The sequence below is a fragment of the Peromyscus leucopus genome, chromosome 22, assembly GCF_004664715.2.
Source record: "Peromyscus leucopus breed LL Stock chromosome 22, UCI_PerLeu_2.1, whole genome shotgun sequence".
Taxonomy (NCBI): Eukaryota; Metazoa; Chordata; class Mammalia; order Rodentia; family Cricetidae; genus Peromyscus; species Peromyscus leucopus.
In genome coordinates, this window is record NC_051081.1 from 52,773,286 (window position 1) to 52,800,928 (window position 27,643).

General features: G+C 50.1%; 2 protein-coding genes across 3 annotated transcripts in view; both read left to right on the top strand.

Moving 5' to 3' along the window:
* Positions 1 to 430: 430 nt before the first annotated feature.
* Positions 431 to 5,086, top strand: Rps7 (ribosomal protein S7). Its single transcript, XM_028883160.2, has 7 exons — positions 431 to 533; positions 735 to 818; positions 907 to 978; positions 2,122 to 2,265; positions 2,616 to 2,680; positions 4,626 to 4,776; positions 4,976 to 5,086. Exons 2-7 carry the CDS (start codon positions 744 to 746, stop codon positions 5,051 to 5,053), a joined length of 585 nt encoding a protein of 194 aa, XP_028738993.1. The 5' UTR covers positions 431 to 533; positions 735 to 743; the 3' UTR covers positions 5,054 to 5,086.
* A 7,854-nt stretch (positions 5,087 to 12,940) lies between these two features.
* Colec11 (collectin subfamily member 11) overlaps positions 12,941 to 27,643 on the top strand; it is a 31,708-nt gene continuing 17,005 nt past the window's right edge. The window contains exons 1-3 of one of the 2 annotated variants that reach the window (XM_028883161.2): positions 12,941 to 13,149; positions 19,326 to 19,481; positions 23,688 to 23,759. In XM_028883161.2, coding sequence (XP_028738994.1) covers positions 19,349 to 19,481; positions 23,688 to 23,759 — 205 coding nt within the window. In that variant the 5' untranslated portion in view covers positions 12,941 to 13,149; positions 19,326 to 19,348. The remainder of the gene's footprint in view (positions 13,150 to 19,325; positions 19,482 to 23,687; positions 23,760 to 27,643) is intronic. The other variant, XM_028883162.2, reaches the window with a different exon arrangement.

Below are 27,643 nucleotides of genomic sequence, written 5' to 3' on the forward strand. Positions count from 1 at the left end.
CTCTGAGTTCGAGGCCAGCCTGAGCTACAGAGTGAGCTCCAGGACAGACTCCAAAGCTACACAGAGCAACCCTGTCTCGAAAAACAAACAAAAAAAAGGCGTGCGCCACCGTGCCAGGCTAGTCTGACTCCTTTTCATCGAGTCAGCGGGAACAGTAGAGTGAGTTCGGGACTAATCGGGCATTTCAAACGTTCCATCTTCGCGGCGAATGATACTGTCCGTCCGCCCTCACCCCGTCCGCGAACACAGGAAAGACTACAACTACGGAAGCCGAGAGCTTCCCCGCACGGAACCAAATGCCGACTTCTACGGGGCGGGGGGGGGGGGGGGGGGGAAGAGAACGAGTGATACCGCGACACTTGCCCTCCGGAAATACTTCCGGGGACCTTCTAGGCCGCCTCCCACGTTTCAGCAGAGCTTCCGCGTTCCCGCCCCTCCACTTCCGATGTCCCGCCTCTTTTTTCCTCCCCCGCCACCGGATATGAGCCGCTCTCGCGAGAGCGGGTCCTCTTTCGAAGCCGGCACTCCGTGAGGTAGGTTCGCGGCGGGCGGCGCGGCCGTGGGGTTTTTGCGGAGTCCGGGGGGGAAGGACCCTCGGGCGCCCTCCGGGGCGGCGGGCCGGGCGCCCCGGGTGGGGATGCGGCGGATTCCCCGGTCTGCGCCCGTCGATGGCCCCGGCCGGCCGCCCCGCGCGCGACCCGGGTGACTGGTGACCCCTCCCTCCCTCCCCGCAGGGACGAGCCATGTTCAGCTCGAGCGCCAAGATCGTGAAGCCCAATGGCGAGAAGCCGGACGAGTTCGAGTCTGGCATCTCCCAGGTGAGTTGGTCTCCGGGGTCCCCCTGGTCCTGGGTCCCCCCGACTCCCCGGTCCCCCGGCCTGGCACCCACGGTCTCCCCGTCCGCAGGCGCTGCTCGAGCTGGAGATGAACTCCGATCTCAAGGCGCAGCTCCGGGAACTGAACATCACCGCGGCCAAGGTGAGTGGGGACCCCCCGCTCCCCCTTCCCCGGGACGCGCCCACGGCCCCGGTGTGTGTGGCTGTGGCCGGAGTCCGCCCTTCTTCCTCCCCGGGGTGAGAAACGTAGAAGCAGTGGACGTGCGAACCTCCCAGTGCAGGTTACTCTCTCTCCACGTTCCTGCATCTTGGCACATCTGTCTGATGTTAGCATTTCTTGTCTGGTTACTGACTTGAAACTTGGACTTCCCGGAAGTGTCTAGACCCAGTGTGGCTCCCAACGGGACAGTCAGGATTACTGGTTTTTTTTTCTAAGTTCTTGGTATGGCAGGGTTTTGTCTAAGATTGATTTTGTGAGTGTTAGTGGTTTGCCTGTGTGCATGTTTCTGCACCACGTGTGTCCCTGGGACTGGATGGTTGTGAGTGCTGGGAATTGATCCCGGGTCCTTTGAAAGGGCTGTGCGCTCGCGGCGGAGTCGACCCTAGCCCCGCTATTAGTGTTCCATGGAGTTCTTATTGTCAAATTCCTACTGTGTTTGGACGGTTTACAGTGTGGAGAAGAGGCTTAACCCCGAGGACACCCATGGTGATTTAGTTTACCCTTGTAGACGGTTCCATCATGCTGGGGCCAGAGTCCTGGGTGGTGTGCCCCTCACTGGTGAGCCAGGATCTCTTGTAACCTAGGCTGGCCCCCCACTTGACTTTGTAGCTGAGGCTGGTGGCCTTGTGCCTCCACCTCTCCAGTGCTGGGGCGGTGGGCACATGTCATTCGGGGTCTGTTGTAGAGTCTCCCACATTCATTCTGGGATTACAGTTTAGTGACTTCTTCCACCTCTGGACCCTAACCCCACTGTCAGTGCCTTAAAATGAGGGTTAGGTTTTAACTCGTGGACTTCAGGGACACGTAGGATGTTGTTTGAAAGGGGGCTCTTTGAAAGGGGTTGTGGTGGAGCATGACATTAATCCCATCATTGTGAGGCAGGTGTGTCTGGGTTAAAGGCCAGTCAGGTTTGCGTCGACTCTGTCTCAGAAGGGGCGGTATTGGATTCAGGCATTTGACCATGCGTATTCACATTGAGTGGTGCTACCTGAGTGGGGTGGGGCGGGGAGGGGGTGGGAATGGAGGTGAAGGACTTATACATGACATGGACTTTCTTCCTCTTAGGAAATTGAAGTTGGTGGTGGCCGGAAAGCTATCATAATTTTTGTACCAGTTCCTCAGCTGAAGTCTTTTCAGAAAATCCAAGTCCGGCTGGTTCGTGAATTGGAGAAAAAGTTCAGTGGGAAGCACGTGGTCTTCATTGCTCAGGTATCTGCTCGGCTCCCTGTGCTCTGAACGACTTGGGTTTAGGTTTCCATGGGGAGACTGGTGACAGCCCTGTTAGTGTAAAGCTTGGTGCTGGGGTGAGAACACAAGTGTGTTCACTCTGGGAGTCACCAGTCTGAAGGGTCTGGTAAGTGATGGCGCTGTCAGTTTAGCATTGGATTTGGTGCTATGTGGTGGATGTAGTGTGAGGGCTGATTAGGAAACGGAATGCCGTTGAGGCATGTTAGTGTCCTGAGTAGTGGGCTGACAGGTATTTTTGCCTTTAAAGCAGTGGGACATTTCTTAGCTTTACAACTGCTCACTCACTGTTTTTGTGTTGGTTTTCATAAAAGAGGAGGATTCTGCCTAAGCCAACTCGGAAAAGCCGCACGAAAAATAAGCAGAAGCGCCCCAGAAGGTGAGTGTCGCCTGCCTCACTCGGGCTGGTGGTTGGTGTAGGCGTTGAGTGCACACATTGACGTGGAGTCCTCTTTGGGTGGCAGTCTCTGGTTACATGTGGTGTGTTGGAATACTTTCTAGACATAAAAGTTTCAGGGGTTCCCAGAGGCACAGTGTTGGTTGTCCCACAGGTGAGGCTTGTTCCTCGTAACAAGTCTGTTGGGTGTAGCTCGGGCTGGGGTGATTTTGTGTGTTAGAGACAGAACATGGGTGGGTTCCATTTGCCGTTGACAGTGCTGATGGTCACTTCCGCATTGGCCTTTAGACTTGGGCCTTCTGATGGTGGTGGTGTTGCTGTAATTATATCAGATTTGCATTGTAGATCCCTGCAGACTTGGACCAGATTGAGGGTGAAAAGTGTAGTTTCCCTTCATAACTGCTGTAGGCAGTCTACTCATGAGACATACAGTTTGTGTTGTGTGTTGGGTGGTATCAATTTTGGGACAGAGTGTTGAAGTCCAGATTCCCTTGAACTTGCTGTTTTAACTCCTGCCCCTACTGCTCAAGTGCTGGGATTACAGGTGCACACCACCGTGCTCTGTGGGTGTTGTATTGCAGTTAGATTACAGTGCAGTTAATCTAACAATTTCTTAGTTCAGTCTTGTTTTGAAAGCCTTGGAAAATAGATGGGAATTTGGTGTGTGAATAAATGCTGTCTGTTGGAAGGAGGAGGGGTAATGGTCACAGCTAAGGCCATAGTGTTTTGTGGGCACTTGGAATGGTAGGATCTTTGCCATAATGCTTAGTGGGGTTTGCAGTTACAGTCCTTGGAGCCTGGTCATAATTGTAGATTAAGTAGCTCGTGCATAGCAGAGCTAAGACTGCCTGCCATGGCTGTAGTGTTCCCAGTGACCTTAGCAACTTTTGCTTTTGACCGCCAGGTCATTGGCAGGTGTGGTAGCCCTATACTTCTGTCTCCAGACAGACCCCCCTGACTGTGATGTGCTTTAAAGAGGAGCAGTGAGCAGCCATCTGATTACTGCATGGTACTGCTGTGTGAACATACGGAGAGGGTGAAGTCTGCTACTTGGTGTGTGCTATTTGAGACTACAGCCATAACACCAATCCCCCAGAGTTTGGAATTGCAGACGGTTCCTCACTAGTGTAGGGTGGTTTTATAATAGTGTGCACTCAGGAGAAATAAGTTGGGATTCTGAATTAGTGCTTTTCCTAGGCTAATGGTGTGCCATGAGCTTTGATGCTGGCCAGCAGCTGCAGCTCTCAGGTACCATGTGATCGATCACCTTGTAACACTGGGCACCCACGGTCATCTCTTGTAAGCTGGGGTCCTTGCTAGGGTAGGTGTGGTAAATGTCTGGCTAGGCTATTTCCCACCTGCCCTTGTAAGTCAGGGAGCCATTATGCAGCTTGCCAGGCCTTGGGGTTGGGATGCTCTGAGAAGCAAGGGTCCACTGGAGGTCACCTAATGGCAGTGCCAGGAGGTGGAATGCTGTCTTGTTTGTTCATGGAAAATGAGTTAGTGGCATTTGGGTGAATTACATGGCCAGGTTAAAAACTACTTAGCTGTGCATGGAATGAAGAGGAGCTTGCTGCACGTGAGAACAGCAGCATGTGCAAGGCACTGTCCCCAGATTCAGTACTCTTGCCATGTGTAGGCTGCCAGGGTGTCCTCAGCGCATACAGCTTTGGACACAAATCCTGGCTTGCTTCTCACTGGGACAGAAGCTTTAGTCTTGGATGCTGGCTGAATAACCAGCCTCTTTAGGAGCCAAATGTGTTTTGAGACATGGACTCCTGGTGGCCCTGAACTCAGATTGTCACAGGTGTGAGCCACCACCCTCAGCTCCAGTGCTGATTTGGTTTCAGGAATCTGTACTTGGCTGTTTTCCGCTTTATTCCAAGGGTGCCTTCTGCCATGTTGCTTACCTTTTCCATTCTTTCAGCCGCACCCTCACTGCGGTGCACGACGCCATCCTCGAGGACTTGGTCTTCCCAAGTGAGATTGTGGGCAAGAGGATCCGAGTGAAACTGGATGGCAGCCGGCTCATAAAGGTTCATTTAGACAAAGCCCAGCAGAACAACGTGGAGCACAAGGTAAGGCCTTCACATTCGTAGGAAGGTCCAGGCACTGGGAACATGGAGATAAGGAAGGAAGCAGGCGCTGGGTCTCCAGTTTCAGGGAGGGCAGATAGATATTAGGACAACTTGGGTGGGTGGTATATTAGAATGAGGAATGGGGTGCTGTCTTGATGCTTGCTGCCCCATTAGTGATGAATTCTGTCCTCTTTTTCAGGTTGAAACTTTTTCTGGTGTGTATAAGAAGCTCACAGGCAAAGACGTTAATTTTGAATTCCCGGAGTTTCAGTTGTGAAGAAAATGACTGAATAAAGTGTCATTCATAGTATTTGGTTGTATCTTTTTTTTTTAAAATCTCAGGGCCATAGATACACGACAGTGGTAGCTTCCTGAATGAACTGAAGGTTTGAAGGGAAGCCTCGAAGTGTGTCATGTGTCTGTCCTTAGAGCCTGGCTTCACTGTAGGACAGGCTGGTGTAAACACGTCTCCTGGTTTTGCCTCTCATGACTCCACATCAGGTTAAATGGAGACAGCATTGTCCACAAAAATCAAGACCTGGAGTGGTAAGGGAGCTCCTGGTGTGGATCATGTGCAGGTGGAGCAGGCGTCCTTTGCTAAACCTTAGGCAGGCTAGAGAAACGCTCAGCCGTGTGCTGTGCTTATGTGGACTAGCTCCTGTTGCTTCCGGCCTGCTAAAAGCTGACAGGCACTGTTGCAGAGGGAGGGGATGCAGTGTGGGTGTGACTTCACTGTGGTGCCCTGGCCCTGGCGGATGTGAGTGAGCAAAGCGTGAGTCTCCACAGGAGTGTTGTGTTCCTGCTGCCCGCCCTCTCCTAGGAGCTGCAGCTGTGGTTTTGCTCCCTCGTCCTGAAGTGCCACTTGCCCAGCTCACCTTAGCACAGCTGCCGGCTGCTCACAGCTCTGCACTGGACTCCACCTCAGTTTAGTGCAGCATGGTGGTGCGCTCTGGTGGCTGAAAGGGGGTGGTGAATTTGGGGCTAACCTGGGTTACATACAAGGCTTCAAGCCAAAAGGGCTGCTCTTCAGAGGACCTGGGTTTCATTCCTGGTGTTTACATGGTGGCTCACATGGACTCTGGGCATCAGGCACATAACGTGCATAAACAGCATGCAGACAAACACTAGTACACAAAATAGTTCTTAAAAGTAGAAATTACCAGCTGGAGAGATAGCAGTTAAGAACACTGGCTGTTCTTCCAGAGGTCCTGAGTTCAATTCCCAGCAACCACATGGTGACTCAACTATTTGTAATGAGACCTGGCGCCCTCTTCTGTCAGGCAGAACACTATACACAATAAATCTTAAAAAAAAAATAGAAATTACCAATCAGAACAAGCCTGATGAAATGTCATGGAGGACTTGGTGTTGCTCTAAGCCTAGAGCTGAGGTGAGCAATGTGTTTAGCTGAACAAAATCTTGGGCCAGCCTGATGATAGGGCAGATACACTCGAACTTTAGAAGGTGACCAGTTATCCAGGGCTTGGCTAATGCAGATTCTCTTGACTCAAATTTAGGGAGTATTGCAGTTTCAGGCAGCTGTGAGGCTGTTTGGGTTATTAAGTGGGAATTTTTAGTAAGGACAGAATGTGATTGTAGAACTTGAACAATTTATGAGCCTCCCAAGAACGTGGCTGATGCAAAGTCAGCAACAGATGGATCAGTGGGAGGGCCTGTGTACCTTGTTCTTCATGTGAACCCTTCAGTTTCATCCTCTCACACCTTACAGAGCTTCCTCCATCCCTAGTGGAGCCCAGGCTGGGCTTGACCTCACTGGCCTGCCACTGCACCCCACAAACTCCAAGTTTTGGAACAGTCTCACTAGTTTGGGCTGGCCTCTTTACCTCCCTGCTGCTAGGATTAAAAGCATGAGCCACCATGCCCAGCTCTGCTTATAAGTATCACTATAGCTGATGCTGGCTTGTTTGGTTTTTTTTTTTTTTTTTTTTTTTTTTTGGTTTTTTGAGACAGGGTTTCTCTGTGTAGCTTTGCACCTTTCCTGGAACTCACTCTGTAGCCCAGGCTGGCCTCGAACTCACAGAGATCCGCTTGGCTCTGCCTCCCTAGTGCTGGGATTAAAGGCTGGGGTTTCAGTTAGGGGGCAGGGTTTCAGTTAAGGGGCAGTATAGGCTTGACAATCTTTTAATGCCTGTAGTTCCAGTGTGTGAGAGGTAGAGGCAGGAACACCAGAAGTTCAAGACATAAATTTGAGACTGGTTTAGATTACGTGAGACTTCAAAAAACAAAGCTATCCTTGTGTGGTAGCACACACATTGAATCCCATTACTCTGGAGGCAGAGCAGAGATCCTTTGAGACCAGCCTGGTCTACACATGAGTTCTAAGCACCCTAGTGGGACCCTATATCAAAAGCAAGAGTGCTCTTCCAGCTGTGGTGATTTGAGATCAATAAAATAATTAGCTTTTTAACTGCTAGTCATTAAGTTGCTGTTAATTTTTCAAAGCTAATTATGTTAACATTAAGACCAGTATCTAAATCCTAGCACTTGAGAGAGGCAGAGGCAGGCAGATCTCTGGGTTTGAGGACAGCTGGAGCTACGTAGTGAGACCAACCCAACCAAAACAAAACAAAAACCAACCAAACAAAATTAGTATCTCATCAAAAAAGCTTGGTACTATTACTACTTTTTTTTTTTTAAGATTTATTTATTTATTATGTATACAGAAGAGGGAGCCAGATATCATTATAGATGGTTGTGAGCCACCATGTGGTTGCTGGGAATTGAACTCAGGACCTCTGGAAGACCAGCCAGTGCTCTTAACCTCTGAGCCATCTCTCCAGCCCCCGCTATTACTACTTTTATCCATCAAAATTTAAAAAGCCAGGTGTGGTGGCACATGTCTCTAATCCCAGCATTTAGGAGGCAGAGGCAAGCAGATCTGAGTTTGCCTGGTCTATACAGAGAAACCCTGTCTCAACACCCCCACCCCCCACCCCTGCCATTGTCTTGCTTGTGATGTGATCGTGCCATATGGCTTGTTTGGAGTCAGGGCAACTGTGGACTGATCCTTTGTTCTCACATGGTCAGTTAGCCTTACCCAAAACCGTGTTTGATTGTTGGGTCATCCTCATCCTTATGGATTACAATTTTTTGTTTTGTTTGAGGCAAGGACTCTATAGATGAAGCTGGCCTTGAAGTCCCGTAGATCCTTGTCCACAGCACCGAGAGTAACTTTTATTACTGGTGGTTAGTGTTACTATTAACCACAGGTTTAGCATTTGCAAAACCCGAGGTTTGATTCCCAGCATACCTTCCCCACAACCAAGGATTGAAATGCCACAAGTAGAGTTACAGGAGTTATATGTGAACAAATCTAATGGAAGTTTTGATGGAAAAAAAAAAATTGTGTGTGAGGGTGTGCAGAGGACGCACATTCAATTCCCCACACTTAAAAGGTGGCTCACAACTGTCTAGTTTCAGGGATCTGATTCCTAGCTTCTGGGGCCACCAGTCATACATGTCAGGGGCACATACCTGCTTTAGAAAAAGACATTACTAAAGGCTGGTGAAGCTGTTTGAGCTGCTTGCTTGCATCCTTTACTGCACGGTGAGGACCTCACGAGATACTTTGGAAAGTAATACGAAGTGCAGTTATCACCACTGGGTTTCTGGCGGTGAACAGCTGGGTATGGGGAGGTTGCTGGGTACAGGGAGGCATTATCTTCAGTTCTGGAGCCACTGGTAAGTTATCCAGCCCCACCCATGATCACTCATGCAAGCAACCATAATTAAACTACGTTTAGAAACAGAGATCAGAGAGACGGTGCCCTGGCTGGTTTTATGTCAACCTGACACAAGCTAGGGTCATCTGATACAAGGAAATACGAAAATGCCTCCATAAGATCCAGTTGTAAGGCATTTTCTTAGTGATGGATGGGGGAGGGTCCAGTCCCTGTGGGTGATGCCATCCCTGGGCTGTTGGTCCTGGGTTCTATACGAAAACAGACTGAGCAAGCCATGGGAAGTAAGCCAGTAAGCAGCACCCACCCCTCCATGGCCTCTGCATCAGTTCCTGCCTCCAGGTTCCTGCCCTGTTTTAAGTTCCTATCTGACTTCCTTCAGTGATGGACTATTAAGTGTAAGTGTAAGCCAAATAAGCCCTTTCCAACTTGCTTTTGGTCATGGTGTTTTCATCACAGAAATTGTAACCCAAACTAAGACAGATGGCTCAGTGGTAAAGAGCACTGGCTGCCCTTGCAGAGGATGGGAGTTCACTTCCCAGCACCCACATGGCAGACCACAGCTGTCTGTAACTCCAGCTCAAGGGGACCCTACACCCTCTTTTGGCCTCAGGCACTGTAACACACGGTGTACAGACTTACATGCAGGCGAATATCAATTTTTTAAAAGGTCTTTAAGAAGCTGTGGGTCATTTTTTGGGAAGAAGGGGCTCTGCAGGAGGGAGAAGAGTAAGGGGGTCCGGCGTGGTGAAAGTGACCGAACCCCGTAAGCCTGTTGTGCAGAGCTACCCTCCTTAGCGAGGCTGCCACTGTGCAGCTGTGACTAACAAGAGACCGGAGGATCAGGCCTGTTGATGCTCCTTCACAGAAGGGGGCTGAGCGGTTCTTCCCTGGTCTCCGTCACTCAGGTAGGCTCTCCCGGCCAGCTGTCTGTAATCCTACCCTAATCGCACACTGCAGCATGGCCTGGAACCGGGCCACAGTGTTGTAGACCTTGGGAGGTTATCGGACAGGGGCTCCACCTATGCCCCTATGGGAGGCTGTCAACCATGCCGGTGTGACTTTCAGACACTGTGATGGCTTTGTTACCCGCACTACTTCATGCTCTAATTTAATCAGTAAGCCTAATAACCTCATTGGTCCCTTAGGCTGGGCTTTGGGGTTTGTCTTTGGAGCCTGGTGAGAAAGGGGTAGATGTTTGTTAGAGTTCCTGAAACAACAGAATTGTCAAGAAATTAAAAATATTTTAAAAAAAAGTCTACCAACTACTCAGTACACTTTTGGAAGTGACTTAAATCGCTGATTTTCTAACTGCCTTGAGAAGGCTCACTTTGTTTACCTCACTTGATGTCCAAACTCTCTCCGAGATGGCTCGGAGGGACAGTAAAAGGACTCCCATGTCAGATCTGCGTCTGACAATGTTCACTTTACAGTTGCCCTCCATGCTCATTTTAGTCTGACTTTCTGGCCGTATGAGGAAGCCACGCTGATTTTTGTCATGGCTGTGTTCACTCAGGCATGTTTATACGACTGTCCTTTATTCCCAGTGGTCACTGGTTGAGAGGTGGTTCTGCTACGACAGTCACTATACCCAGCGGGTCCTCTCTTCTGTCCCATCAGTCTGTTGGTTCACCCCAGGGCTGTACAGCAGCTTGAGGAGTAGGCTAGCATGGCTGGCCCTTGAGGGTTGAGGTATAAGGCCAGTCACAGCCAATAAGGGGCTGCTGACACACTGGGGTAGACGCTCAGCCATGTCCTGACACCCACTGTGAGGCTGGCAGTGGCTTCTTAAGTGTCTCTGACCCAGCCACCTCAGCCTTGAGAACTTACTACAAATGAGCATTCTGGGATCCCTACACTCAAACTATCAGTTCCGAAACCCTAGGGCCTAGAGCTGGAGAGATGGCTCAGTGGTTAAGAGCATTTGATACTCTGCAGGAGACTGAGCTTGGTTCTAGCACCCACATGGCAGCTCACAACATTGTGTATTTCCAGTTCCAGGGGATCTGATACCCTCGTTCTGGCTTCTGTAGGCACCACCAGTGCAGGCTCATTGTGAGAACCTCTGGGCGGGCCCTCTGAACATCCGATGATGACCTGTCATGGCCACTTTCCCACGTAAATGGTGCAATCCAGAATCTTAACACTGAGTAAATGTGTTAAATGGTTAAGTATTCAAGACCTTTTAACTACTTGGCAAGAAGAGGTTTTCAATGCTTGCATCTGGGTCTTTCTGCTCCATATCCCAGAGTGACTAGGCTTAGGATAGGGTAGTGGGCAAAGTACTGTGCACTCTCCGGAAGCCCAGGCACTCTCAGTGAGGGATGAGGGCCTTTAGGGAGGTGCCGTGGTGAATGTCCTTATGGACAAAATGTCCCACAGATACAGCAGCACGTCCGGTGTGACCCCCAGGGAAGTTTCCCATCCAGAGCAGAGTGGGTTTCATGTGACTCTTGTATCCAAACTCCATAGTTATCTTAGAGAGATGTAAACACTCACTGGATGTGGGCCAGTCATGTTCTGGCCAGGAATGGGATGGTCTGTGGGGTCAGAGCTCCCAGGCAAGTGGCTCTAACCCTGGGCCTGTGCCGTCAGGGCAGGAAAGCAGTGGAGGAGTGGCCAGAGTTTCCTTTTGTAACCCCAGGGTAAGCTTAGAACATACAAGTTCTAACTCACCATCTACTCAACATAGGCGAGTTAAATTACCACTGTTTTTGAAATGGGGAGTATTTTGTTGGCACTGTTTTAAAAGCCCTCAGGATGGGCTGGGGAAATAGAGCAGTTGACAGAGCATCTGCCTGGCGTGTACAGGGTCCTGAGTTCAAGCCCCAGTACCAGGGGTAGGGCTGAAGATTTGGAAGTGGTGGCTCATGTTATTCCAGCACTAAGAGGCCTCAGCAGGAGGATTGCTTCCAGTTTGAGGCCAGCCTGAGCTATGGAATATATTGAAAAAAAAAAAAAAAGCCTTATAGCAGGGTGTGGTGGAGCATGACTTTAATTCCAGCACTTGGGAAGCAGAGGCAAGCAGATCTCTGAGTCTGAAGCTAGCTTGGTCTACACAGTGAGTTCCAGAACATCCAGAGCTACACAGAGAAACTGTCTTGAACCCTCCTCCCTCCCCGCAAAAAAGGTCCTTAAGCTTTCTGGGCCCCCTGGCACCTTGAGGCAGGAGGGGGTGTCTGACAGTTTGCTTGGGCAGGTTTTTAGGAGGGACTCTTGGGCTTGCTCTGTGTACTTCTGTGAACTTTAGAGATGTGAACAGAGTCATTTCTATTAAGATTGAAGATAGTTTGAGCTACATGAGACCCTGTCTCAGAAACAAACAAACAAAAAGTTAAGCTTTATTTGGAGGTGATTATAAATTTGCATACAGTTGTAGAAAATAATTCAGAGAGCTTCCTTGAGCCCAATCTTCCCTGTGAAAAGTCTGGCACAGTACCACAACCCAGATTCCAGCATAAGCAGGCCAACTCATATCACTGTTGAGACACAGAGCTCTGGCCAACCACTGATCTGTCCTTGATTTTTATAGTTTTATCACTTTATTTATTTATTTATTTATTTATTTATTTATTTATTTATTTATTTATTTATTTATTTATTGTTGTTGTTTTGGAGAGAGAGTTTCTCTGTGTAGCCCTGGCTGTTCTGGAACTCACTCTGTAGACCTGGTTGGCCTTGAACTCAGATCTGCCTGCCTCTGGAATTAGAGGTATGTGCCACCACCACCAGGCTAGTTTTATCACTTTAAGACTGTTATATGAATGGGATGAGAGGGCAATATGGCTGCAACATCATTCACCCCAGTGATCATGAAGTTGGTTTGGCTGATCTGGCTTCCTCCCTCATGGATCCATGCGTCTATCCTGAAGCTGCATGTCAACAGGAGACCTTCCCTGATGGAGGAGGACTGTTGTTCCTTTGAGGGTCTTTGAGTGGCTGTGCTGAACTTCCAAGCAGGCTCTCAATAGTATTTTATAGATGGAACAGTGGGTAACTCATGGAGTCTGTTTTGCCACTATACGGAACTCTTGACCATCTCTCCAAGTTGCTGTGTGGTAATATCTTTTATTACTGTGTGTCTGTAAACAGGTGCTTGTGTGTGCAGAGATTCATGCCAGGTGTCTTCTGTCTCCCTCACTATCTACCTTGGTTTTTTTTTTTTTTTTTTGTTGTTGTTGTTGTCGATTTATTTGACTTGAGACACAATCTCACTATGTACTCCTGGCTGGCCTGGAACTTGCTACATGGTGCAAGCCGACTTCTAACTCACAGCGATCCTCCTGCTTCAGTCTTCAGAGTGCATGTTCAGCATATGTACTTAGAAGAAAAAGAAGAGAGAGGAAAACAGGAAAGACAACCCAAAACCGGACAGAATGTTTGGGGTGGGAGTTGGCTAGGATCTCCAGGCACCCCAGCCTGGCGGCAGGGGCTGTGTTTGTTCCCACACTCCTCAGGGCCCTGCAGGACAGCTGATGGTTTCAGGCAGGAAGCTCTTAACAGATAAGGCAGCAGCCTCCAGCAGATCCGCCGGGCTGTCTGACAGGCACGGGTTCCCTCTGAGTTGGACTGCAGCTGGTCTCTGTAAATAAGCAGCCATGAGGCTCCTTGGAGCAGTATCTCTGCTAGCCGGGGACCGTCAGGACAGCACTTTCGCCTAGTGTGCATCCAGGTAGGCGATGCTGCCCCAGGAAACTGGGCCAGGATTGGACAGGCGTCGAGGCACGGACAGGAGGGCAAATTTCCAAAGAGGGCTGGAGGGTAGACTCGGGCTTTGGAATTTGGCAAGGTGGGACACAGTCTCAGATCCAAACATCCTGGAGTTGGTCCATAAGTCAGACACTACAGCTTCAGAGTTTGTTTAGCTCCGTCGTTAGTGGAGGAACCTTTGAGAAGCCTAAAGAGGCAAATTCTGATCAATCAGTTGAGACATGATGTAATTGCAGGCATTTGGGTTAGTGCCCAGAGGTTTGAATGAACACTTCTAACTCCAACGGGGGAGAAACGTACCCCAGACTCCTGCTGAGCAGCATTTATGGGGTGACGGCTGAGCAAGCCCTGTTCAGAGACCTACAGCTCAAAGGCACACTCAGCAGTGGATCTCAGGTGGAGGGTAGTGGGAGGGACATTGCCCTCAGGGGGGCCATCTACCAGCCGGCATCCAGTCTCCCAACATTGGGAAGGGGAGCATCTTGAAAGGGCAGTTGCTTGTGCCCGGACACCAGGCTTCGGGACCGGCTGTTGTGTCTGAGTGGCTCCGGGTGACAGCTCCCAAATGGTTACATGTGAAGGCCACTGCATGGTATAATGGGGCTCAGTTTGATGAGGAACCCTGCCTGGGGGGGCAGAGCTCCGACCCTCCACATTTAGTGTCATCCCCAACTTTGAGACATCTGTGCCAGAGAAGAAAGAGAACAGACAGATCTCTCCTCACCCTAGTGTTGGTAAGATCCTCTCTGAAGCCTCATGGTTGGGGGTGGGTCACTTTAGGACAGAGGAGGCTTCCAAATGGTGGGGCTGTTTCCAGTAGACAGTTCAGAGTCTGTGAGATCCAGGGATCCACGGTGGGTGTTTAACGGACATGTCAACTTGTGTGTTTGGCAGCACGATTCATGTTTCCCCCTGACCTGCTCCCAGTTCATTCTTACGTGTTTCTTTTGTGAATTCCACATTTAATCTCTCCCCAGAAAGCTGTCTCTTTGATGGAAGTGGGTGGGGCCTTAGTCTAGTCTTTGGGCCCTGGCTGAGAGATAAGGATGTTGTTTTTAAAAAGATTTCAGGATTGCTGCATCGTCTTCGTTTATAAAACCAAATTCCTTTCCTGAGCACAACTGCCCAGGACACAGACTAGCTTCCTGGTGGGCATGGCGCCTCCCCGTGTGTCCACCGCCTCCCCATGTGCCCACCTGCCCTGTTCTGGAGCAGGTCGGGGGCAGGAATCAACTGGAGGACTGTGCCCTACCACATCCACTAGCTCAGATGAAAACTGACAGGAAAGACACACAGGCAGGAGAGTCAGTGAGAGAGTAGATGACGGACGGATGAGGAGCCAGCCCTGAAATGTTCTGCATTTCTGCTCTCCCTGCTGGCCTGCTGTGGGCTGACCTTTGTAAAGCCACACTTAAGGCTTTCACAGAAGAGAAAGTGATGGACACCTGCTGTCTCTGGAGGAGCAATTTTGTTGTTGTTTTTTTCTGAGACAGGGTCTCTCTGTGTAGCTCTGGCTGTCCTGAAACTCACTCTGTAGCCCAGGCTGGCCTTGAACTCACAGAGATCCACCTGCCTCTGCCTCCTGTGCCACCACCATCTGGCAATGTTTGTTTCTGTGGGATACATTACTGTGCCCTCTTGGGAGCTCCCAAGAAACACCTGAACAGTTTTTAATCCAGCAAATTGGGTGCAGCAGAGTATTTGCTTCCCCCCCCCCCCACAAACCCTTTTCTTTAAAAGATATTGTTATTATTTTGAATTTTTGGGATAGGGTCTCATTATGTAGTCTTGACTGGATTCAAACTCACAGGAATCCTCTCTGCCTCCCATGTATTTAGATTAAAACCATTGGGCCTCCGTATCCAGCCTTTTAAATCATTTAAAAACTATGTACATGTGTCTGTGTCTGTCTGTGTGAGTGTGTGCAGGTGCCAGTGGGGACCAGAGGCCTCAGATCTCCCTAGAGCTGGAGTCGTAGGCAGTTGTGAGCGCGTGAGTGCTGGGGAACAAACCCAGGTCCTCTGCAAGAGCAGTCGGTGTTCTTAACCTCTGAGCCACCTCTTTAACGCCCTCCACAACTCCCCTTTTTTGTTTGATGAAGGGGAATCTTACTATGTAGCCCTGGCTAGCTGCTGGGCCTGGAACTCACTGTTGGAGCCCAGGCTGGGCTTGAACTCATGAACTTCATCATTCTGTCTCCCGAAGTGCTGGGATGACAGGTGTGCATCACCATACATGGTCTCGTGTTACCTTTGCAGCTATCCAGAAGGAGGAACCACACACTTGCTGCTTAGGTATAACAGCTGAGTGTGGAGAGTGAAGGGCACCGTGGGGGAGCGTGCTCACCCACAGGTTTTGCAGTTCCCTGTTTCTTAAATTGCTGGAAATTTCAGGAAATCGACAGCAGAGTAATCATCCAAGCGTGACGAGAGTTCCGTGTAAGCTTAGCATCACATTTCTCATACATTTATGAACCTGTCCATGCATAAGTAACTCTTAAAAATGAGAAGCCGGGAGTCTAAACAACGCCCCCAGCATGCAAATCCCTGCTGAAGCCTAGATACCCAGGCCTCACTGGAGAGTGCATAGGTTCGCTGATTCCTGTCCATGGTGATTTTCCTTGTGTGTGTGTGTATGTGTGTGTATGTGTCTGTGTGTGTGTGTGTCTGTGTGTGTGTGTGTGTGTGTCTGTGTGTGTGTTGTGTATGTGTTTGTGTGTCTGTATGTGTGTCTGTGTATGTGTGTCTGTGTGTGTATGTCTGTGTGTGTGTGTCTGTGTCTGTCTGTGTGTCTATGTGTGTGTGTCTGTGTGCCTATGTGTGTGTGTCTATGTGTATGTGTCTGTGTGTCTATGTGTGTGTGTCTGTGTGTATGTCTATGTGTGTGTGTCTATGTGTGTGTGTCTGTGTGTATCTGTGTGTTTATGTGTGTGTGTATGTGTCTGTGTGTCTATGTGTGTGTGTCTGTGTGTGTATGTGTCTGTGTGTCTATGTGTGTGTGTCTGTGTGTGTATGTGTCTGTGTGTGTATGTGTCTGTGTGTGTATGTGTCTGTGTGTCTATGTGTGTGTCTGTGTGTCTATGTGTGTGTCTGTGTGTCTGTGTGTGTGTGTCTGTGTGTGTATTCTCACTCCCCACAAGCCCAGTTATGTGTTCCTTCCTCTGCTCCCATTCCTGATTTTTGCAGTCTGCCTTGATTTGTTTTTCTTCTTAATAAAAGCAGAAACTTGGTGGGACCACGGTGCTTTCCCAGCCCACCATTTCTCCTAAGCCCTTCCGCATGTGATCAAGTTCTCTCTGCTGTTGTCTCCTCACGGTTTTTGATCATTCGACTATTTCAGGAGTGGGCACCTCATTAATTAACTTCCGGCTGCCACAGCTTCCCCCTCTCCCACCACCCTGCAAGCATGGATGTACTCGCAGAGGACTGGCAACCTTGTCAACTGCCGACAGCTCAGAGCCCAGAGACCTAGAGTGTGGGAGGGTGGGGAGTGTGAGCTGGGCCTCAAACCCCAACCTCCTAAGGACAGACCAGTGTTGAGGTCAGCAGAGTCCATGTTCTGCAGGCTCAAGACTTTGTCTTCGTGGTTTGAGCTATGCAAGGTGTCTTCAGATGATGGAGTTGGCTTTCCATTTTATACCTCTGAACTTCCAGCAAAGTCCTAAGGTCAAGGTCAGTGAGTCAATCCTCTTGGTTTATACCCTCAACGCTATACCCTTCAGTCCTGTGCTCCCTCATCCTTGAGTCTCCCCTTGGCTTAGGTGGGAAGTCAACATCTAGTGCCAGCAAACCGTTCTTCTCTTGTCTCTTGGGGGTACTTGAGCCGAAAGAGGAGTGTCAGATGGCTTCCCTTCACACAGCGGGGACAGTAGATTCTGATCACCAGATGCAGCTTTCTGTTGTCGGACATGATAGTGGCAGTACGTCTGGACATCGTGACTTCTCCACACAGTTTGAGGAGAATCCTTTTCTGGAAGCAAGTGTAGCAGGGGCTTGGTATTCCTCCAGTGGGTGTCAGCACAGCCAGAGAGTGGGTCTGCAGACTGTAAAGGCTCCTGGGACTCTCTGGACTTCTCTGTGGAGAGACGCAGCAGGATGATCTCACTGGCTGGGTATGTGGGTCCCTCGCCTCTGAGGGCAAGATGGCCGGAGTCAGGGAGGGATGCAGTGTCTTGATCTTTGAGTTGGGCAAGTTAAACCATTGCTCCCTCCACCCAGGTTCACAGGCTTCTTGGACTGGGAAGTCAACTATAGTCCCCCCCCCTCCCCCATGCCTGCTCTCAGTTACCCCAGCTCTGTTCTCCAGGGCCTGCAGCTGGCCATTCCCTCGAATTTCCATAGAATCTGGTGAAAACCAATCAGCCTTGCCTCCGCAACACCTCCCAGCTGCACCTCTCTTCTCCGCCTCTGCCACGGTGTCCTCACAACTTCTCACTACTGCACACCGAGGTCTCCTCTGTCTGACCTCTTCACTTCCTTCCTTTTTGTTGCTGTTGTTTTATTTTTGGGGGACAGGGTCTCACTATGTAGCTCTGGCTGTTCTGGAACTAACTCTGTAGACCGGGCTGGTCTCGGGCTCATAGAGCTCTGCCTGCCTCTACCTCTCAAGTGCTGGGATTAAAGGTGTGCACCACCACACCACCCTGAGTCTCACTTCCATTCTCTTTTTTTTTCAAGACAGGGTTTCTCTGTGTAGCTTTGCGCCTTTCCTGGAACTCGCTTTGTAGACCAGGCTGGCCTCGAACTCACAGAGATTCGCCTGCCTCTTCCTCCTGAGTGCTGGGATTAAAGGCATGCACCACCACCGCCCGGCCTTCACTTCCATTCTTATTCCAATAAATATGGTCTCCACGAAGAGCCAAGTGGCCCTCTTATAAAGCCATGCCCTGATCAAAAGCCTCTACCTTGTTTTGCCGGGACCGCCCCCCCCCCACACACATAAGGTTTCCCAGTGGCACTAGACTTGAGCCTTCACTCTGTTCAAGGCTTTTTCTCCTCTGTGCTCACCAGGCCAGGCAACTTCTCCCCACTTCCCCAAGCTCCGTTCAAGAGGCTATACCGCCTGTTGCTTTACCAGGGAGGCCATCCCTGACAGGTCTCTAGATAGCAGCATGACCAGGTCATCTTGCCCTGCCTCTCCTCCCAGGGGAAGATCACTCTTCTCTGCTGCTTCTGGTCTTATCTGTCCATCCTTTTGTCTCTTTTAAAAAAGGTTTTGGTATGTGCGCATGCCTGCCTGTGTGTGTGGATGCACACCAGGTGTGTACAGTGCCCACAGAAGCTGGAAGAGGGCACTGGGTCCCACTGGAAGCGGGATTACAGGTGGTTGTACGCCACCATGGGGGTCCTGAGAACCAATCCCGCATCCTCTGCAAGTGCAGCAAATACTCGTAACCACGGAACGTCTCTCCCGTCCTTGGCTGTCTCCTTTGACTGGAGTTTAGTTCTTTAGTTCTTTCTCCACCCCTGGAACCCAGTGGAGCTGTGCCTGGCAGAAGGTTGGCACCTGGAAATATTGCTGAGGAGTTGACTGACCCAGGGGATAGGTGCCAGGAAGCATCCGAGGCCTTCTGAGGTGAATAGTTGTGTAGTTGTTGCTATAATTGCTATTGTGTGGTTCTGATGCCCCAAGGGGAACCCCCTACTGCAGCTTTCAGGCCCAGCTTTCCTTCTTGCTTTTTATATATCTTTCTCCCTTTCTTCTTGCCACTACTGTTGGCCTTTCTTATTTCTTCTCTCCCTCCTCTGCTTTCAAGCCATCTAGTGTGGATCTCTGTTTGGACAGGGCTATCCCCCTCTCAGACATGCTCCAAGCTCTGCATTTGGGTCATGTCTTGCATAGGGGCCTTTGTCTTCTTGGAGCCTGAGTCTCTGCCATTAGGATGAGTTGAGCCTCCTGGGCTGGCCTTGTACTCAGCAAGGCTGGACAGTGCAAGTGACCTTCAGCAAAGGCTTAGGGAAAGCGTTCCGGACACACATGGTGCCCTAGCTGCCGGGAAACTTCAGAGACTCTCAGTGGAGGTTGGTAATTGGTATGTAAGTGAGCCAGCAAGAGAGGGGAGTCCACGAGTGTGGCCTGCTGTTCACAAAGCCCTGTCTGTGTCAGATCCTGTCACTGTTTATGCCTTCCTTCTTCCAGGAGTCAGCGTCCTGCCTGCACTCATGATGACGAGGGACCTGGCTCTTGCAGGCATGCTGATTAGCCTGGCTTTCCTGTCACTGCTACCATCTGGATGTCCTCAGCAGACCACAGAGGACGCCTGCTCTGTGCAGATTCTTGTCCCCGGTCTCAAAGGTAATGGCTCTTCTGCCGCTCTGGTCATGCCTCTGGGTGTCTCAGTTTCCTGCACGGCCTGGTACTTCAGCACACACTCCCAAGAAGGGCTCTGGTCCAGGTGCATCCTGGGAAATCTGCCCATCTGCTGGGTTTGGGATTCCCTGACTATGAGTCCAAGGTTCCATGACATTTAAACATTTTCTAGCCAAGGAATTGCGGATTTCTCATTAGTGATATATAGGCAACACAACCTTCTCCTCAGGAGCCTTGTGTGAAGGTCTGGCTTATTTGATCTTCTCTGGCATGAGCCGGAGGGCTGGGGTCAACCAGCCTCTTTCCTGCTGTATGATGCTACAGCGTTTACATCCCATGGCCTGCAGGGACGAAGCCTGCTTGCAAGACACATTTGCAAATAGAACAACAGTCCAGGGATGTCTGTGGCTCTTCTTCAGCTGACAATGAGTCTATCAAAGTGTTCTGTGTTCTGCATGAAGATGATGGACACACACCTTCCTCGCTGGGTCCGACATTATCAAAGTGTGACCTGGATGAAAGCGCCGTGTTCACAGATTTAGATCTGACTTGAGAGGGCACAAGCGGTAAATTATTTCTAGGAGCGAAGAGAAAGCAACGCCAGTGGCAGTGGGAAATGAGATGGCAGCTGAAATGTCAACCTGTCCTGACAGACAGACGGCTGGTCGGAGCACCTTGGGGGGTGGGGCCTGCAGCTAGGATCTCTGTGGCTTGTTCATCGCCACCGATAAGGAGTCCTTCCCACCCCACTGAGCTTTGAGCAGTGCTGGGGAACATCTTTGGTCTTGATGACCACTCAGGGTTGTACTCCAAGGTCCCTAGAAACAGCTAGACTTATTGTCCAGCTTCCAGGGAAGGTCTCCGCCGACTTGGGTGTGGCCCTTTAGAGGCGGAGGTCAAACATGTTTTTGAGACAAAGGGTTTCACCATGAGATCCTGGCTTGCTGGGAACTCCCTATGTAGAGTAGCCTGGATTAAATTTACGGGGCTCTACCTGCTTCTGTCCCCCGAGTGCTGAGATCAAAGGCGTGCACCACCACATCTAGCAAAAACAACTTTTAAAACAAAGTAGTTTCAGGACATAACGTAATCACGGACAGAGTTGAGGGACAGAGTTGAGGGACTGCGTTGGGGAAGCGTCAGAGTCTGGGCATCAAGGTGGTTTTTTTTGGGAGATCAGCAGTGGGAAGAAGCTCAGGGTCTTGTCCCCTTCTTCCCACTGTGGGTGAAATGGGAAGATTATCCGAGAGAATGACATTTAAATGAAGAGGCTTTTCTGATTGTTTAAGAGATAAAAAATTCTTCATTCAGGTCTTGTGTGTGTGTGTGTGTGTGTGTGTGTGTGTGTGTGTGTGTGTGTACAAATATGCGTGCTTGTGTATGGAGGCCAGAGGTCATTGTTCCAGGTGATACCAACTTTGGATTTTGAGATAGGTTCTCTCATTGACCTAGTGCTAACCAATTAGTCTAGTCTGGCTAGCCAGGGAGCCCCGGGGATCCTCTTCACTCTGTCTCCCCAGCACTGGGATTACAAGTGTGTGCTACTATGCTTGGCTTTTTATTTTATTTTTTATTTTTTGGTTTTTTAAAATTTTTTTTATTTCTTGGTTTTTCGAGACAGGGTTTCTCTGCGTAGCTTTGCACCTTTCCTGGAACTCACTCTGTAGCCCAGGCTGGCCTCGAACTCACAGAATTCGGCCTGGCTTTGCTTCCCGTGTGCTGGGATTAAAGGTGTGCCCCACCAACGCCCGGCTGCTTGGCTATTTATATGGAGCTTGGGGATCGACTCCAGCCTGTGTTGGCTGTAGCAAACACAGTACTAACAGTCATTACTCCAGCCCCAGGCACCATGTTCTAAAACGTTTTCATTGGTGCATTATATCTCATTCCTGCCGTAGTATGTTAAGTGCTGTTTCAGGGTCTTATGGTGAGTTGGAATCAATATGAACAGTTTTTCAATAAAATTAGAGACAGACAGACACAGGATGCTTGCAAGGGGAAGCCAGGTAGAAGTTGTGTGGTGGGCTTAGTGTCCTTCTTGCCTTCTTTTTAAAGGGGAGGGGCCATCTGGTAAGTGTCAGTGCAGTGGATGATGGTCTGGTTCACTCAGCCTTACCCTAATCCAGGTTCTGATGCCCAAAGAAGCTGTGGTCAGGCTCAGAGCCTGCGCTTGGTTTGTCCACTCAGCTATCATGGCTCATGTCTTCATCAATGCATATCCCTCTGCGTCAAATAAGTGAGAGCCATGTGTATAAACTCTAGGAGCTGTCCACAAAACTTCTAGAAAAGCTGGAAGGTGTGCTTACGGTTACCTCTCAGTGAGTACCACCAGTGCCGCTGCTGTGTGGAGGCCTTCCTTCAGGTGCTCTGGGAGAGATTTCAGCCCCATGAAGAGAAGAGTCACGGTAGCTGCTTACTGTGACGCACACAGTGATGCACGCAGTAATAAAGAATCATGTCCCCACCCTCGCCCATCTTTGGTGGGCCTCAGCAGTGGTGGGTTTTGCTGTTGTCCCTCTGTGAGTGATCCTGTTGTCCTCTGCGGTCCAGCCCCTCAGCCTAGCCTTGGAAGGCTCATCTGGAGAGCCTTCGATGCCCTTCAGTCTGTGTGCCTTTCCTCAGAGCACCGCTCTGCTCTGGATGGCTGCGTCCTGCTCACTCACTGCACAGCTTCAGCTCAAAAGCCGCTTCGCTGGGGAGACGTCTGATCTGATGCATCCTGTGTCACTTTTGCTGAAGCTAGTGCTTCATTCTATCCTGTGCCCTGTGTGGCTAATGAGAACCCTCGCGTCAATCCGACTTAAAATATTTCTCCTCCCGGATGGCTCACAGAACGCTCTCTTTGTTGCTGACGTTAGTTTGGCACGGCCGCCTGACACATCTTTGCTGTTCGGCACTGATTTTCCCCGTGTGGTTCTCTGCAGGCTTTTTATTGTATTCCCTGCTTTCATGCGCCCACCCCTACCCCCAGTGCCAGGAAGTGTATCTGGCAGCTCTTTATAGGCTCTCTCTCTTCCCCTCTCTGTCTCTCTGGAATTCCTGTGAGATGGGTTTGGGCATGTATGAGTTGGTTTTTGTTTTTTTGTTTTTTGTTTTTCTCTCTCCCATCTCAACTTGATAACTTCAAAACAAAACCATCACGGCTTCACTGTTGAGTGTCTCCCAGAGAAAAGACCCCTGGTCCTAATGTTTTGTCTCCTGGGGAGGGAGGGAGTGTTCATCCTGCCACTGCTTTCTAGCTGGGAGGGTGGATTTCAGGCAGAAGGTCCCCAGTGGGATTGCTGTCACACTCACTACCACGCACAAGCGTATCTCCTGTCCCTTTCTCTTTCTTTTTCTGACAGGGTTTCACTGTGTAGCCCTGGATAGCCTGGAATTCGATTTATAAACCAGGATGTGTAGAGCAAGAAGCAGAGACATGTGGATCTCTGTGAGTTTGAGGCCAGGCTGGTGTATGACTCAGTGTAGCCTTTGGTGAGCTTCTGTCTTTTAGGGAGGGAAAAGCAGAATCCGATCTGTGGTGTAGGAAGGTCATTCGATCAGGGTTAGGTTGGGGCTGGAGAGTGGGTCCCCGGGGTCGCTGTGACTCAGCTCCTCTCCACACACCGGTGCCCTCATCCTGTCAGATATCCTGACTGCTTATTTTCTCCTCTGTCTCCTGTCCCTGGCCATTGAACCCCGGAACACGGAGGGCACCCTTTACTGGTCCCATGAAGCCCACATAGAGGGCCACTATGTGTGCTCCGTGGGTCGTGTTCAAAGGACGAGGAAATGCTCGGTGGACACCCCAATCTGCTCTCCCCAGCATGTCGCCAGGCCACAGGGTGTTTCTCTGGGGGTCACCTGGCAGTGACATTCCTCCTTACTTCTCCTTACTGTTGGAGCAGTGTGGAGAGCCCTGTGGTGGGAAGACAGACGGGAAACCAGCCCAGCAGGGACAGTGCATGGAGGGAAAGATCTGTTCCCTGAAAAATAAAGCAGTGTGGGGAAAGCTCATCCTGAGCTTAGACCCGGGCACCCAGCTGCTCACCCTGGTGATGCTGGTTGCAGTTTGGAGTGGGGTGGGCAGGGAGTAGGACCAGAGCAGCTGCGCCATGTGTGAAAGCCTTTCCAATTCTTCTGTATGGATGCATAACACCATAGTCCTGTCCTAGCCAGACAGTGCCTAAACAGATATAACTTCTTCCACAGGAGATGCAGGAGAAAAGGGAGACAAAGGAGCCCCCGGACAGCCAGGAAGAGTCGGTCCTACAGGAGAAAAAGGTACTCACGATGCTAGCCTCCATGGGGACAAGGAGGGTGGGAGGTGGAGGGGACAGAGCTCTCCTGAGACAGAGAGAGTTTAGGGAAGGAAGGCATGGTGCTGGCCATCAGGGCCCTGATGAAAAGCTGTGCCCTTGAAACACAGTGGTGACTCTGGGAGTGCAGGCAGGTCGGGCGTAGGCTTTGTTTAAGGAGAATGCTGTCATGAAGATAGCCTGACGGAGGAGCACAGCACAGCCCAAGGCACTGGAACAGTAGCTGACCCACCTACGACGGAAGGGTTGAGGAAGCAGTGTGCTGCTGAGTGGCGGAATGCAGCTCAGGTCCTCAGGAAGAGCAGTCTGTGCTCTTAACCACCGACTGGTTTCTACTTTAATAAAACAATGCGAATCTGCCTGTGGGTGGTTGATGAGGCCAAACTGCACATTCAAAGGCGCTAGAGACTGTGTGTGTGTGAAGGGACCAGAACACACAGGCACAGGGGTGAGAGTACCCATGTAGAGATCCAGGCTGTGGATATTGGGTGGCGACATCACAGCACAAAAGGGAGGATGTCCAAGCGGGGCGGTCTGGAGGGCGGGGGCGCTCCAGTTCACATACATGTAATGGACTTTGAATATGCATGAGAACGAAGGTGGCCACACACGTGAGGAGCCACTGTAATCACAGGTGCCTGGTGTGTGTAGCTACCATCTAGAGGATGGCATCATCTTTACTATTTCATATTTTAAAATGTTTTATTATTGTCAAAAGATTACGTGTATGTGTGTGTGTGTGTGTGTTTGTGTGTGTGTGTTTGTCTGTGGGTTTGTGCATGTGAGGGCAGTGTCTGTGCAGATCAGAAGGGGGCGTTGGGCTCCCTGGAGCTGGAGGCACCTGCCATGGCCACTGGATCCTCTTGAGGAGCAGAGCTCACTCGTTCTCTTAAAAGATTGACTTCTAGTATTTAATTATGTGTGTGCGTGTGTGTGTGTGTGTGTGTGTGTGTGTGTGTGTGTGGTATGTGCACATGAATGTGAGTGCCCACAGAGGTCAGAGGCGCCAGAACACCCTGGAGCTAGGTTTACAGGCAGTTGTATGCTACCTGATGTTGTGCGTGAGTACAACTCAGGTCCTCAGGGAGAGCAGTCTGTGCTCTTAACCACTGAGCCAACACTCCAGCCTCAAAGTTTTGTTGCTTTTTAAATTTTTTTTTGAGACAAGGTCTCACTATGTAGTCCTGGCTGCCTGGTCACTATATAGACCAGGCTGGCTTTGAACTCACAGAGAGCTCTGCCTGCCTCTGCCTACTTTACATTTTTTTTAAAATCGTTATTAAAAGATATATAGAAAAGCATTTTCAAGCCAGTCATGGTGGTGTATGCTTTTAATCCCAGCACTCTGGATGAGAGGCAGATGGATCTCTACATGTTACAGGCCATCCTAGTCTACATAGCTGGAGACCCTGCCTTAACAAACAAAGCGAGCTGGTTATAGTGGCACATGCTGGTAGGATTTGCTGAAGGAGGCAGAGGCAGAGGCAGGAGGATCATGAGTTTGAGGGCAGGCTGGGCTATGTATTTGCTGGGTGGTGGTGGTGGTGGTGGTGGTGGTGGTGGTGGTGGTGGTGGTGGTGGTGGTGGTGGCGCACACCTTTAATCCCTGTGCTCAGGAGCCAGAAGCAGGCAGATCTCTGAGTTCAAGGCCATTCTGGTTTACAGAGGACAGCTAGGACTACACAGAGAAACCCTATCTTGAAAAAAACAAAACAAAACAAAACCCAACTTGAACCAAACCAAAAAACTCAACAAACAAACAAAAAAGAAAAAGGAGAACATTTTCACCCTTTATGCCCCATCTATGATAGTATCTACTAGACAACACCACGGCTGATCTTGTGGCATTGGGAAGTTGTTTTCTGTTCAGAAAAAAAGAGAGACTAAATTAAAAAAATATGTGAAGACGGTCTTAAAATGTTTTCAAGTTTGTTCTCTAATTTCCCCCATTGTTCACTTCAAGCCCTATGAGCTGCACTTGTCTCAGAAGTGGGAGAGGCCAGGCGTGGAGGCACGCACCTTAAGGCCAGCAGGTGGATCTCTGAGAGTTTGAGGACAGCCTGGTCTACATAGTGAGTTTCAGGCCTGTGGTGGTACTGTGTTCCCCAAAATATTGTGCACGATAATAAACTTATCTGGGGTCAGAGAAGAGAACAGCCACAATATTAAACATAGAGGATAGGCAGTGGTAGCACACACCTTTAATCCTAGCATTCCAGAGGCAGAAATCCTTCTGGATCTTTGTGAGTTCAAGGCCACATAGGATACAGCCAAGCATGGTGACTCACGCTTTTAATCCCAGAAAGTGAGCTTTTTTTTTTTTTTTTCATGTAGTTTCAGGCTAGCCTTGAACGTGCTGTGTACAGCAAAGCTGGCCTTGAACTTGTTTTTTTTTTTTAAGATTTTTTTTCTTTATTATGTTTACAATGTTCTGCCTGCCATGTGTCCCTGAACACCAGAAGAGGGCACCAGATCTCATTATAGACGGTTGTGAGCCACCATGTGGTTGCTGGGAATTGAACTCAGGACCTCTGGAAGAGCAGTCAGTGCTCTTAACCTCTGAGCCATCTCACCAGCCCCCAGAAAGTGAGCTTTTAATCCCAGGAAGTGATGGCAGATAGCAGAAAGGTATATAAGGTGTGAAAACCAGGAACTAGAGCTGGGTTAAGCTTTTTGGCTTTTGAGCAGAAGTTCAGCTGAGATTCATTCTGGATGAGGACTCAGGCTTCCAGTCTGAGCAAACAGGATCAGCTGAGGAACTGGCGAGGTGAGGTGGCTGTGGCTTGTTCTGCTTCTCTGATCATCCAGCATTCACCCCAATAACTGGCCCCAGGTTTGATTTTATTAATAAGACCTTTTAAGAGTCATGCTACACAGGCCAGCCAGGGCTATATAGTGAGACCCTGACTTAAAAAAAATGTAGGCTTCCCAGGAATCTGATTCAGGTCCAGGAGTGGGGTCGGGTGGGGGTGGCTCACAGTCACAGGTCCCATGAGTTCTGGACACAGGCTAGCACATGCAGCTGTAGCAGGGTGGGTGGGATGCCTGGTGAGCTATCGGAGCACAGTAGAGATATCCTAGGCTACAGCTGTTCGTCCTCTTGGAGAACATAACTCCAGGCCCTGTAGACTCTGGCCTCATGTCATCTCTGGAAGGAGACTGCAACAATGCTAGCTAGCTAGATTCCTTCTAGAAAGCTCTGTCCACTCATCCTTCACTTCCAACTGTTGTTGGGCTGTGGATGCAAAGCCCTGGTCCACGAGGTGGTGGACTTTCCCTGTCCTGTGTAGAGGCAGCGCCAACCGTTCTGTTCCTCAGAGCAGTCTCGAGGCCACCCAGAGCCCTCTGCAGCCTCTGGCTTTAGGTCTCCACTGCAAACACGACCACATCGGTAGCTGGGTTTCGCCTTCAACTTTTGCCAGCATCCTTTTATATTCTCTGTGAGTGTTCTGGTAGCCTCACCAGGACCTTCTGTTCTTCTAGAACATTCTCCTATGATTCCTTTCTCTCTGTCACTTGTAATGTAGATGCTTTCCTCAGCTAACCTGAAACTGATTCTCACTATGTCCAAATCGGGCACTGTTCAGAAAGTCCAGGAGCTGATGGACCCGAGCCTCCTCTGCGTCATCCAGGCTCCGTTTTCCTCCTCACATCTCAAATAGACTCAGTTGCCAAGCAGCAAACCAGGCAGCAGGAACCCAGTACCAGGCCTTGCTGCCCCCCCCCTTCGGTCTGGCTAACGTCCAGGCCCACTCTGCGGTGTAAGCTGCCTTCCCCACCAGGCTGCCAGCCTTACATGTCTGCTCAGGGCAGGTGCTGTGGGCAGGCCCTCCTGGACCTCCGGCTCCG

Bases quoted from the DNA above. Each gene is read 5' to 3' on its own strand.
- Rps7 (XM_028883160.2), top strand. From the start codon at position 744: ATGTTCAGCTCGAGCGCCAAGATCGTGAAGCCCAATGGCGAGAAGCCG. The intron at 2,681-4,625 runs GTGAGTGTCGCC...CCATTCTTTCAG, and splicing joins AAGCAGAAGCGCCCCAGAAG to CCGCACCCTCACTGCGGTGC. The intron at 4,777-4,975 runs GTAAGGCCTTCA...CCTCTTTTTCAG, and splicing joins AGAACAACGTGGAGCACAAG to GTTGAAACTTTTTCTGGTGT.